The sequence below is a fragment of the Contarinia nasturtii genome, unplaced genomic scaffold (genome assembly GCF_009176525.2).
Source record: "Contarinia nasturtii isolate CC-2019 unplaced genomic scaffold, AAFC_CNas_1.1 Cnas_scaffold_129, whole genome shotgun sequence".
NCBI classification, from domain to species: domain Eukaryota; kingdom Metazoa; phylum Arthropoda; class Insecta; order Diptera; family Cecidomyiidae; genus Contarinia; species Contarinia nasturtii.
This window is the reverse complement of record NW_022197486.1, coordinates 7609760-7622922: the sequence shown is the minus strand read 5'-3', so window position 1 is coordinate 7622922 and position 13163 is coordinate 7609760. Positions and strand designations below refer to the sequence as shown.

The 13163-nt window shown below is 34.8% G+C and overlaps 1 protein-coding gene across 5 annotated transcripts in view; it reads right to left on the bottom strand.

Moving 5' to 3' along the window:
* Window positions 1–12158, bottom strand: part of LOC116344311 (myosin-G heavy chain-like) — a 132404-nt gene extending 120246 nt beyond the window's left edge. For all 5 annotated transcript variants that reach the window (XM_031772792.1, XM_031772799.1, XM_031772808.1 and 2 more), the window contains exon 1: window positions 10128–12158. In XM_031772792.1, the coding sequence (XP_031628652.1) occupies window positions 10128–10316 (189 nt within the window). In that variant the 5' untranslated portion in view covers window positions 10317–12158. The remainder of the gene's footprint in view (window positions 1–10127) is intronic.
* Between the last annotated feature and the right edge of the window lie 1005 nt (window positions 12159–13163).

Below are 13163 nucleotides of genomic sequence, written 5' to 3'. Positions count from 1 at the left end.
TTATTTAGTTTTTGCTTCATTTTGGCCGGTTTTTGTCGTGCCATACAATCTCTGTGTATATGACGTGCTTTATTATGAGTCACCCGCCTTGTGTTCACAGTTTCCATCTCAGTATTTCTCTCTGGCTCGACAATATGGATTTTATTTTTGAATATAAGAAATATGTACACTCAGATCTCCAATCATTATTCACTTGATTTTGAGCCGAATGGCTCTTAGTATGTAGAAAAGAGAGACCATTAAGTGCTTATTGTGCGTGTGAGCTCAGAATGAAATTGTGGTTGAAGTTTGCTGCCGTCATCTTCAATTCATCCGGTTATTCACATACGGATAATGTTCAGTTTAAATGCAGAATGACTGTATTTGTGCTGTAGACGATACAAAAGACTTTGGATTTGCCAATTACACACGATATTATTACAAAAGTCATAAGTCATTCGGTTGTTTCAGAGAACTGTTGACTTAGCACATTAAATCATCCAGTTTATTTTGTTGGGAAATATTGTTGTTTTCAATTATAACTGCCATAAACCATCTCATCTCATATAGAAGTTGCATATAAATATTGTGCGGCCAAAAATTGTGCAAAAATTGTCGAAATTAAAGCGATCAAAATGCGCTCAATCCGGCTCAAACATTAAAAAAAAATTCGTTCGATTTTGTTTTCATCAACAGAAACAATTTCAATAAGCCATGCGATGTTGGGTTAAAATGCGATATTGCAGGGGGGGAAATATGGTAGGAACGTGTTCGATGTCATTCAAATTATCTTCTGCACGCTGGAATGTTCGGAAAAATGTTGTGTTTTTTTTCTACTCGGTTGCATAACAGCTGTCAACCCGATGCTATTCGGTGAAAATATGTAAATTTATCACTTTTCCGAGAAACATTTAACCCTTCTACCCCTACTCGACTACACCAATGTTCGTTGCATAGCATCGAAACGACAACAAAATGTAGACATTTTCTTCAATCGGGAAACTGACATCGATGCGGAAAGATGCTGTGCAAATATATCGTGGTTTGAAATGCATATCAAGAAAGCAAGAAATAAAAAATTATGTCTCTCGTATGATTTGAACAAAAAATAAAACTTTTCGATGGACACAAATTTCGCCTACATCCACACATGATTTTTACTTTCTCTACCATTTTGGTTAGTATTTTTTGGTCATGGTTCAAAGTTTTCGAGAGCTTCTAACACATACACTCTGTGACGTTCATTTTTTTTTTGTGCCCATTAAATTTGTTCGTCCGTATGGTATCGCTTTGCCCATATGAATAGTATTCAACAACGCGACTATATATATATTTGTGTACAGTGTGTAACCCGCGACATATAATTTATAGTTAGACGAATTTTATCCGTAATGGTGTCAAATCCTCACTCACGCTACGTATTTCATTTGGTGCCTCGGTTCGAGAAACAATAAATTTTGGCGTTTGTGCATATCCCGTGTGTGTCTATGTGTGATGGTTAGACCGTGCACTGAAGCGCGCACAAATGCATTCATTTTTTGTGTGTGTCTCGGTGTGGGGGGAGCGCACATTTACTTACGTGTCCATTAATTTGTTGTTGCTCACAAGTTGGTGTCTATGTTTATCCCTATTCCATGTTGTTGTTGTTGTTGCGTTGCAGTTATTTGCTTGGTAATTTTCGTTTTCGGTGTTGGCCGGTGCATTTTTTGACGTCAATTCAATAACGTTTTTACCAAGTCAAAAACTCACGAGCACCACTAACTTTTTCTTCTTCGTTCGTTGATATTCATCAAATGCTGCATTGGACACAGTGTTTTTGTATGTGTGTGCGTGTGTGCTGATATTGTGTTTTTACAGCATAAACTGGTTTACTGAATAAACAAAATAGTGGCGCGTTTTGACAATGCCATGTGCAACCTGTGTGCAATACCATTCGGTAATCATTATTTAAAAGAGATTTTCCATCCAAAAACCTTTATCCAGAAATATAAATACAAATCAGAGCCGAAAAAAAGTAAATGAAAAAAACACATTCTACATGGCAAAATGATTATTCATTGCGGAAATTTTATAACAGATCAACCACTTCGAATATTTCCGCTGGGATTTCAGCGAACGAACGAAAGCGGGCAACAAAACAACACAGTAAATAATGAACGAACCAAACCACAAATGCACACAAATACGACACTGGCTGCACTTGTTTTCGTACCTTCTCTTCATCAATCGTATCGGTGCCGATATCAATTTTCACTCAACAACAACAACAACAGAAAAATTGAATTTCTCTCGGCTGCGTGTGACTTTGAAGGTCTTTGAACGTATGTTTCAACATTACTTTGCATAACATTATAATCTTTTATCGTTTCCATTAAAATCTCGTCGATATAGTCAAAGTGTTTTAAAAGTGCATCGAGATCGAGCACAGTCTATCTTCATTATACAAATTTTTGAACTTGTGCAATATGGTATATGCAGTGCTTCAAGTGTTTTCTGTCTGTATCTCTGTGAGTTGATTTAATTGTTTCATTGCAAATATCGATTACATTAATTGATGTATTTAAGCATTAAATTTCATTTGCTCTAGTGACAATGCAGCTGCGGGCGTAATATTTACATTCCATTTGTCGAACTTTCATGTATATATACACAATGAGAGGCAAACATTTGCCACAATTTCTCTCGTGTTTCGGTGCCACAGTGTATAAATGAGTGTGAGAAATAGAGAGAGAGAATCGATTAAACAAATTTTCTTTTGTTGAAGTTTTGTGCATTCATTAAAATTCCAATGAATTTATATTCTCACCTCTTTGATTCTGCGCCCGTTATTCTCAATTATACATTTATTTCCGGCAATGATACGGAAATATTATTACACAATTGCATCGTTACGCCAACTGTAGTGCGCTGCATTTAATATCAATTTGGAAATTGCAATATGGTTTCAATGTAGCAACCGGTATATCGATATTATCGTAAATTACTATAACGTCAATGTCATCATCGTCTCCTTAAAGCGTAATTCGTTTGTTCTGCTGGCTTTTTCCAAATAAAGACGGAATGCATTTTTCCAAATAAATTTTCTCCGGTTTAATTGCTATTGGCAAGTTACTACATCATTTTGTCATTACCCATTCACTTTCACAAAACGTTGCATTTTGCAACAGAAAGTTTGCTCATTTTCATTCGGAACAGAATGGAAAGTGCAAAAAAAACGTCACATGATTTCCTTAAGCGTTTCGTTTAATTTATTTTTACTTACTTCGGTGACTTTTTTTGGTGGCCTTTTTCTGTCAATTTTTTTTTTAAATTTCAAATGCGAACCACCAAACAAGTCCATTGGTACGGTGTGCAGGAAATCGGAAAATGTTAGGACGTCTTTTGATAGCCGATTAATTCGTTGAACGGAACAATTTTGTAAATGGTATTAAATGTTCGATACAAAGACGCATTCGAATGCAAATACAATAAATTCATTTCGTATAGAAAAGAAGCCGAAAAGCGTCGAAGGGCGCGCAATGAATGGAATGATGTATATGAAATCAATGCATCGTTTTTATTTCTTGCGAATACAAATTGCTTTCCTTTGACTCACTTTCTTTCTTTCTATGGTGCTTACACACCATATGACCGAGAGGAAAACTAAATTTGCAATTTCTCTCTCTCTCTCTCTCTCTCTCGGCGGAATATTATATGTTTATATTGATATTTGTATTTACCATTTTTGCCTTTTAAAAGGAAATTAAATTTACTGCATAGATCGAGAGTGTTTGCGTTTTGGTCGTCTGCTCGCGTGCATACACATAAACCATGTGCATCAGCCGATGACGACAACAACAACGACAATAACAGCATGGTGGCGAAGACGACCGTCGACGAGATTGAAAACAATAAAAATGCACTGAATTCATATGTGATTTGCTCCCTTCAAGCGGGACCAATACGATTCGTAAATGTTTTTATATACATCATAAAAGTTTCAATAAAGAATGAGGCCAAAAGAAGCCGCAATAAGGGAAATGTGAGTCAACGTCGTCAATAACGGAAACAATAAAAAAAATACTGAGGCAAAAAGTAGCCAAGCCATGGCGAGAGAAAGAGAGAAAAAAGATCAAGCGAAAAAAAATTTTAGCAAAAAAAATGGAACCAGTTCTTTGTGCAAATCGTTTCACATGATATACTCGTATAACAAAGATTTATTTCTCCTTTTCGATTTGGTTTGGGTGTGCTTTTTCTTTCTCTCGCAACCGCGATGCCGATGTTGTTGCTGTTGCAGCAGCTATTCGGCGTGCAATTTAATCGATTGGTTTTTGGTTTTCGGTTTATTCTTTTGTCGAACGAGAGATCCTTTGATTGTATTTTAGTGTTTGTATTCGGTTGTGTATTCTCTTTCGTCTTATCCAATGGCGCGGTGGTAAATGACGATGAGATTATGGCGAATACTTAGTGGAGCAACCATCTGCTGCATGGTTACATTGAGATCGTCTTGTTCGTTGTTTTTTTCTCTTTATTTTTCATTCTTTCTTTCGCTTTTTCAGCTTTCACATTTAAAAATCGTCGTTGGATGCTTTTCGTACGGCTTGTTCGCCGCCCGTAACATTTCGCTTTCATTTTATTTCCCCCCCATTTGGCGTTGAAAACTTTTACGTCATTCGGTTCTATCATTAAATGCAAACACATTTTGTCCACCAAGTATCTTATGTGCTAGATCTGTTTCTTTTTTTGTTCATTCTTCTTCTTCTTCATTTTATCTGAATCTAAAATCGACATTGAATTGCTTACATACAGCAAACAAACAAACAAACAATAAAGTTCCAAATGCCGAGTGAAAAACAACAAATTTATTTCAATATGAACAATATTTGCTTCGTTTGCCGAACTTTCTTGCTGTACCATTCACTCTATTCCCACATGCGCGCGCTCCTCGACATACGCTCAAACCGACGAGATAAAGAGAGAGAGAGAGAGAGAGAGAGAGAGAGAGTGAGCAAAGTATCGAAACTTCTCTATGGTTTGTCTTCAACAAAAGTGTTTGATTCAATATTTGGCCGAGTAAAATAATAAATATCAAGCAGCAGCAGCAGCATTGAGAATGGTAACATGCACACACATGATAGAAACATGAGTGCATGCATCTTGTTTGCCAGCATATTGCTCAGCTGGGCAAATCATATCATATAAGTCATTACAAAGTACTGACGCTTCAGAACAATTATTCTCGCAACGTTGAAAAGTGAGAGATCGAACTTAGATGGAGATGATGATACAAAAACATGGAATGCACATTTGCCGAAGCAAATTCTATTAAAACCATTTGATGCGGTTGAATCTGTGTGTTTAGTATTTCTTTGGGTTAATTAATACTGAAAAGTCAATGAATGGCCAAATTGTCGAGAGGCCATTGTATGTGTGCCTTTGCATGGTGCACATTGAGGTTCCACTTTCTTGATTATGCATATCAATTGCAATAGTAGTAGTTATTACAGTTTCTTCTCTTTATTGTATTCGTACACATTGATATATATATGCAATCGGGGCGTAATTTAACAAAATTACACGTTTCATTTAATGAATCACGAATCACGAATCACTTGTTTCAATACAACAATTCGACGATATATATTTATATGTATTTGGATGAGAGAGAATCAAACCGACAGTGTTTGCATCATTTGATCCATTTGGGGCGTAATTGCATTTTGAAATTGATTTATTAGTAAATAACTAGATAATATGAGAAGAGAAAAAAGGAACTGATACGTTTTTTTTTCTCTCTCTATTTCTATCTCATTAATCTAATTAGTAATCTCTATATCTCACTTTGGATGCGATTGGGGAGGCTGATATTTTTGACAACAGACTGTTACAAAAGTAATGTTGTTTGGTTTGTGTTGTTTTTGGCGCACCGCGCACACCTCATGCACTCTTATTGCAAAATGTGAATGTTGGTATGCAAATCTGGTGCACACATTTGATCAATGCAGTTAAACAGTCATCTCTCGTTTGCCTCTTGCTCAGTCTCTCGAACTCTGTTTTTCTTCCGTTTTGCGAGAGCGGATTTACATTTGTGCGAAACACGCAAATGGCGTAAATTCTCTTTATCTCTCTCTTGCTCAGCACCAACAGATAAAATTGGTTTAGTTTATCAATGCAAGTAAGCATATCAGCTTTTGATAAGATCGCTTAAGCAAACCTGTTATCCGATTTCTTTTAATGCATGCACTTCTCTCGCTTGTACTGTATATGCGATTATAGTTTGGCTCCTGTAAATTCATGGCATCACTGTTTTCGGTTTGACGTTCAAGCACAGGTATTTCCGTCTATTTTAGATCATGCGAGACAGAGAGAACGAGAATATATGGATATGTTTGAATTGTCAGCACGTAAATTCACTTTTGCCAGAAAGTTTGTTGTTTATTCGACACCAAGTCGCAATCATGCAACTCTTGCTACAAGCTTGTGAAACGATAATACCGAAAAAGAGCCACTTCTTTCATATCGCACAACAAGGTAAATCTGATTGTGTGTGTGTGAACGAGAATGAGCGCGAGCGCCAATGCGCGCACGATAGAATACACACTTTTCCCCCTTTGATTTTCTCAGTTATAAATTAAGTGCTCTTGTGCACGGCAAGTACTATTATTGCCGCACATGCGTTGCCTCGAAACCATTTGATGCAGTTGTTGTTTTTGAATCATAATATACTACGGTGTGTGTGTGTGTGTGTTTGCCGTTGTCATTGCCATTGCCTTGTTCGTCGTTTGTCGGGTTTGTCAAACAAATTATTTCGAGTTGCATCCCATATCATATCAATGCAATTCCATTTCTTGTCTCGTTATATTTTCTCTCTCTTCACTGGGTGTTGGTTATTTGTCTCCTATCTCTATCTTCATCACTATGTAGACAAAATCTCTCTCTCTCTCCATTTCTCTTCATGTGTATGTTTTTCTTTCTCACATCCTTTTGCATGCTCGCTTACTTTGCAAGCCGCTTTTTGTGTAAATGCATTTCAATGATCCCGCTACCATGCGGTTTCACTCACAGGGAATTTTATTACACAAACGAGAGAATATGCAATAAGCTCACTCATTTTACAACATGAAACATACTTTGCCATTGCATTCATTTACTCACTCACTCATTTTCAGAGCACTAATGCATTGGCAAAGATATTTTCGTTTTGCATTTGTGTGTGTGTGTTGTGTACACACGTCCTAATATATTAATGGATTATTGTATGCGTTATTTTCATTCTCATTTAGTATCTCTGCCTCTCTCTCTCTTTCCACCGATTTGATCGCAATCACCCACTCATTTATGCTTCTTTCACTGCTAGTTTCGTTCAATTCAATTCACGTTCATCGTTTAGATCCATTTGCTCTGTTCAATCTTAATCGCATACAAATGACATTATAATAATGTACACACTACACACATGCCGCTATTTTTTACGGATACATGTATCTTTTTGAGTGCATGAGTTGAGTGAGAGAGAAATAAAATGTAGAGGACGGGTAATTTGATTTCAGAAGGTGGTATAAGAGAGAGCTTGTAAAACCAAAAATTACGATTAAAAATCCATCGAAAGCTATTTTGCATGTTGTTTCATTATGATTGAGGGGAAAATGTGATAATCGCTCGATTGGGCAAAAATTACACACAACAAATAAAGCAGCTTAAATCAATCGATAAATTCTCGTTTATAAATGGATATTTTTGGGTGATTTGAACACCACTTCAAAGGTGCAAAAATCACACACATTACTGAAATGTGTATACGAACTCAATGGTCGTGCGTTACAAAAATATTTGTATAATTATTTTGGCATCACACAAATACACTCACACATGTGTCACATGAATGTAACCAGAGCGGAAAATCATGTAACGTGCGCACACATCAGATAGAACGATGCGCGTCCGGACAATGAGAGGCAAGGGGGTTTCATTGCACATTGACCAGAAGCGAAAAATGGAAAGTTAATTAAAGAAAATAATAATTTGGTATTGCGGGCGCATTGACACCGAATCAAATTAAATGATACCGGCGATGTTCGAGTTTGTTTGTTTTGTATTTGATTGGTGGGTAAATGGCAATTAAATTGGTATAAATAAATGCACTAAATGAGGCGAATGAATGAGAGAGAAAGGGGATATAACAGTAGCTTGGTGGTGATGGCGGGCATAAAAATTCAAATTCAAATCGAGCATTCCAGCCGTAAGTGCTCTTTATACACCGACCAAAAACTCATTGAAGTATTTGTTTTTGACCGTGCATTTAGAGTATTGGGATGAGCATCAGTCATCCAAAAATTAACCGCGTATTTCTGTATCACAATGTGTGTGCTTTGTACTGCAATTGATAACGCTGTTTCGCTATTCTCTTCTTGTTTTGCGTCAAATGTTTTTTTTTAAAGTGGAATGATATAAACCCATTTTCCAAATGTTGAAATGAAAATCGTACAGCAAAAATCGACCGAAACCTGATTGTATATATAAAAAAAAAATTCCAGTCATCATCAACATCAGCAGCGTTTTTCACCGAATTTCACATCAATTTAAATGCAATTTTCTGCTCTCTATCGAATAAACATTCATACAGTAGTTACTATTGAATCGTTAGACATATTATACATATATATATATCAATTTATTAACAACATATATTCAATCCGGTTTAGTGAAATGCCTGTGCGAACGTGTATGTTGAATTCGAAATGTGAGTCTACTCATATGGCTATACAATGTTTTGACGTCTCTGTTTGAATTACATTATCAAATCGGTCGCAATCACACTGTATTTCGTTAATTACTTTTTATCATTCAATCCCTATCTATGGTGTATCATATTCAAATACTAATTGAGACTATTTCGTATTGATGGTGAAATGCAAAAAAAAGAAGACTTAAAATAAAAATTATCGAAATTCACTAACAATACTGCACATGTCGAAATGCGAATATATGACTAAAATTGAAATGTACCTGTTATTGGGTTGTTTCATCACTGAAAGGTGTTTCAGAAATAATTGAGCAAATATCTTTTTTTGCTTCAACAAAATCGTTTGAGTAAATATTTATAAATTTGAGTTTAAACCTTTACAACTTAGTCTGACTATTTGTGGAATATGCAATTTGATGGCTGTCGACTTGAATTCAAAATTAATTGATTTTAAATGTCATCGCATTGTTTTGAGAATTTTATGTCCCTATGCAGCAAAAATAACCAAATAACCATTGTTATTAGATTATAAATCAAATGGAATATGATTATTTTCCATTTGAAAAAGTTCGTTTGGACTTTTTTCTTTCATTTTTCTTATTGTTCAAGCTAGAGAAAGAGACGAAATTTTACTTTAAACTATGCTGAAAATACGATTACAACAATTTTAATCTATTTAGCTTGCTTAAATACTAATTTATCTATATATAATAAAAAGCGTCCACGAATGTGCAAAACCACACTAACGCGTCGCCGTGTAAATAGATGGGAATGGGAAGACATAAAGTTGACAAATAAAAGCAGAGCGAATTTTTGCATACAGCCACCATAGGCAATTTAAAGCATATTGTTAATTCATTTGATATATATGTATATAAATATATTCATTCATTGTGGATGGATAGCAGTGTTGGAGAGGGAATCACAAGTAAAATGCCATATTCAAATCCAGACAAAAACTTCCCGAAAAACAAACAACAAAATTATTCTTATCATCTAATTAAAAATTAAACCATAAAAGCATGTTAGCCGAATGCAATGCAAAACTATTTTGAATAACAGTATATATATTGTTGTTGGTGGTGGTGTGCTACCGTATTTCGAGTTGGCCATTTCAATATGAAATTCATTTCAGCAATTATGCATTATGCTGCTCAAAATACTGCACACACACACAACCCACACTCCCATACATATCAAACATCTATGTCACTCTGCGCGAAAAATATTGTGCAATAGCATATCGGCAATATAGGAAGCATGATGAAAGCATAAACTAAACATAAAATCAATGCGTATGCATTATCAATTTAAAATTCAATAGCAATTGCTTTGTTGTTGTTGTTTTCAGTTTTGTTTTGGAGGGAAAACGAAAAACTTAAGCTAAACATTTTTATTGATTTGAAAAAAATGATGATATAATTACCTTGATGCTGTCATAGCAAGCCGTGACACGTCCATTCTGCACTTCAACATTGGCCGGTGGATGAGCGAATTTGCATTCGGTATCCGGTCGTGAGCACTTATTTCTCTGGAATTCACGACACACTTCCAATTGAAGCCAACGCGAATCTTTACCATTTAATAGATTATTCATGTTGACCATTGATGCCATTATACGGATGCCTTCTTGAAATAGCTTGTGTTTGTTTTTTTTCTTTCTTTGTTTTACACGTACGCAAAGAATTTAACTTTGATTAGAGGTTTATGTGTTTGTATGTATTTTGTCCCGTACTCGAAAATAAAATTGTTTGTTTTACTTTTTATTTATCACCAGTTTGATTCGATTTTTCTGCGTCGTTTTTTGTAATGTCGAGTTTTCAACTCAATTCATTTCGTTTGTTTTACACAGTGATGATTAATCTCTTTTCGTAGTCTAGATTCTCTAAAACGTTTCGTTTCTGTAATTTAATTCCTTTTGAATTGTAATTTTAATAAATAACTTTAACTTTTTTGTTGTTGTTTGAAAATATATCACAAAATTGATCGATGTTTTATTTGTTTGTGGTCTTTTCTTATCGTTTTGTATGTTTTATTTCGTGTACTCGACGATGAATAATTTTTTTTTGTTTCGTTATCGCTGGAATCAATTTTACTGTTTCCGCAATCTTCGATCGGTGAAAACTTCAAATGATTTATTTCGTTTGGATTTCGATTCAAACCGTTTGTTGTTTTCGACTCACTTTCACGGTTTTTAATTTCGTTTGTCACTCTCTTCTTTGGTTTATATATTGGAGGGGGAGGAAGAAGGGTTTGTCAATTAAAAGTCACACTAAGAAACTTATCGGTTATGGCAAATGGGGACTAGAAAAAGTCGCATTAAGTATATATTTTTCACCAAATGAATGGATTGTGTTCAGCGCTTTTGGGATTTTTTGACTGTTCTGTCGCTTTGTGTTTCTTTTGCGCTTGGTTTTTATGTTTTTTTTCGCGCTCCGTCGAGTGAAATTGTTTTTTTTTTGCGGTGAAGTTTTCAAATGCGAGGATTGTTGCTTTCTCTTTTACACTTGCTGTGGGTCCAAATGGAAGAGTATCGGTCGGATGTTTTCGGTTGATTCAGTGTGGCTGGCGGTTGAAATGTAGAAAACGTTTCAAGCGAATTTTCACCACGCACTCACTCATTCACAAAATACGAAATATAAAATACAACATAAAACTCTTACGATGGCTGCAGATACTATTTCGTTCACGTGTGTATGTGTAGTTGTGTGTATGCTTTGTCTCTTCTTTTTTTTGTTAGTTGTTCACTTTGATTTTTGACGTCGGGATTCTGTTTCGCGTTCTCTTGTCAATTTTCAATCATCGATTGGTTCTCTGTCAATCAGTTTACGGCATTGTTTACATTGCACTGCATTTTTTTATGTACTGGTTTTTTTACTCTTGTCTTTTTCCGTCCGTTTGATTTCGCTCGCTACGATTTTGAAAAATTAGCAGCGAAAATAAAAGAACACAATTCCGAAAGCGATGTGTCAGCACGAGATGGCCGATTTACTTTGAATGCTCGCAATCCAGCGATTTGATTTTCAGTTGCAGTATTTGTTTGCCTGTGTGAGTTTGTGTGTGTGTGTTTCAAAAATAAGTTTGATGCGAATTTCGTTTTTCTTTTCCACGGAGTAGATTGTGCAAGAAAATTGCGTATATTTTGTCTGTATTGTTTAGATAGATATATATAGTAAATATATGTATTAAAGCTGCACTGCTGATGCACTCTACTTGCCAAATAAAGCCGGGACAATACTTAATTTGATTTGGTTGCTATTACATACATAGTTATTATTGAACATATTTTCTCAATGTGTGTTGTGTTTAGTTTTTCGTGTTTGATTTTTCGATTTTCACGTTTGAACTAATTTTTTTCGCCACACAATCTTTTTAAAACACAAATTTCATATCAAATTTATTTTTTGTTTGCTATGATCAAGTTCTTTTCTTCGTAAAAATGTTCATTTACTTTATCGTTCTGCAATCAAGAAAAAAAGAGAAAAAAATTGGTTGGTTTAAATGTTTTAAAGTCTTTTTTTTTGTTGTATTGTTTGTTTGCATGAAGTGATCATTCTCTAAAACAAAATAAAAACAACAAAAATTTAACGGAATTTAAATTGGTTATAAATTAAAGCTACATTATAATATCAATGTGAATGTGAGGTAATAATGGGGATTTGGAAGGGACAATGGGGGGACAGCAAAAATAAATATTTTCAACAACAAAATTTATAATATAAGAGTTGAGCTAGACGGATGTATTGAAAACAGCTGAAAGCTTGCATAAGCATTCAAAAGCACAGAAATGATTTTAGCGTGGGTTTTCGATGTATCGTTTGATTTGCTACAAAATTATCAACTTATTCATATATATATTTAGCATATTGCGTGTGTGTGATATAAATTCCATATAGCATAAATTCAATTGCATATTGTCAAAATTCTCCATCTCATTTTAGATATTTCGAATAATATAATTTGAAATGGATAGATACGTGGCGCATATACCGCGTTGCATTCACATTTTTGTAAATATTTCATTTGGTCAAAATTATGTCATAAACATTATTAATTGATATAAATATTGATATATTGGTATAGATAAACGGATAAATATAGAGAGAAACTATACTATAAAAGCAAGCCCAGAAGCCTTTTTGAAAAGCCTGGCAATAATAACAGCAACAACCAATCAACCAAAGAAGAAAAAATTAGAGAACTTATTGTTTAAAAACTATAAAGCCAATACGATAGACAGACAGCAAACATAATGAAAAAAACACATCTCCAACAAAAATTCAATATAGAATATTCAAATTGCACCGTATACAAAGGCTTAACAATACAAATGCCGTGTATTAAATTCCCGTTTTATATTCACCCTGTATCTCGTTTATGCGACACACCATGATCATCGGTGTGCGTGTGTTTTTAATTCACCGAATAAAATTGCGCTCGAACGCAATAGTTTATTGTTTAT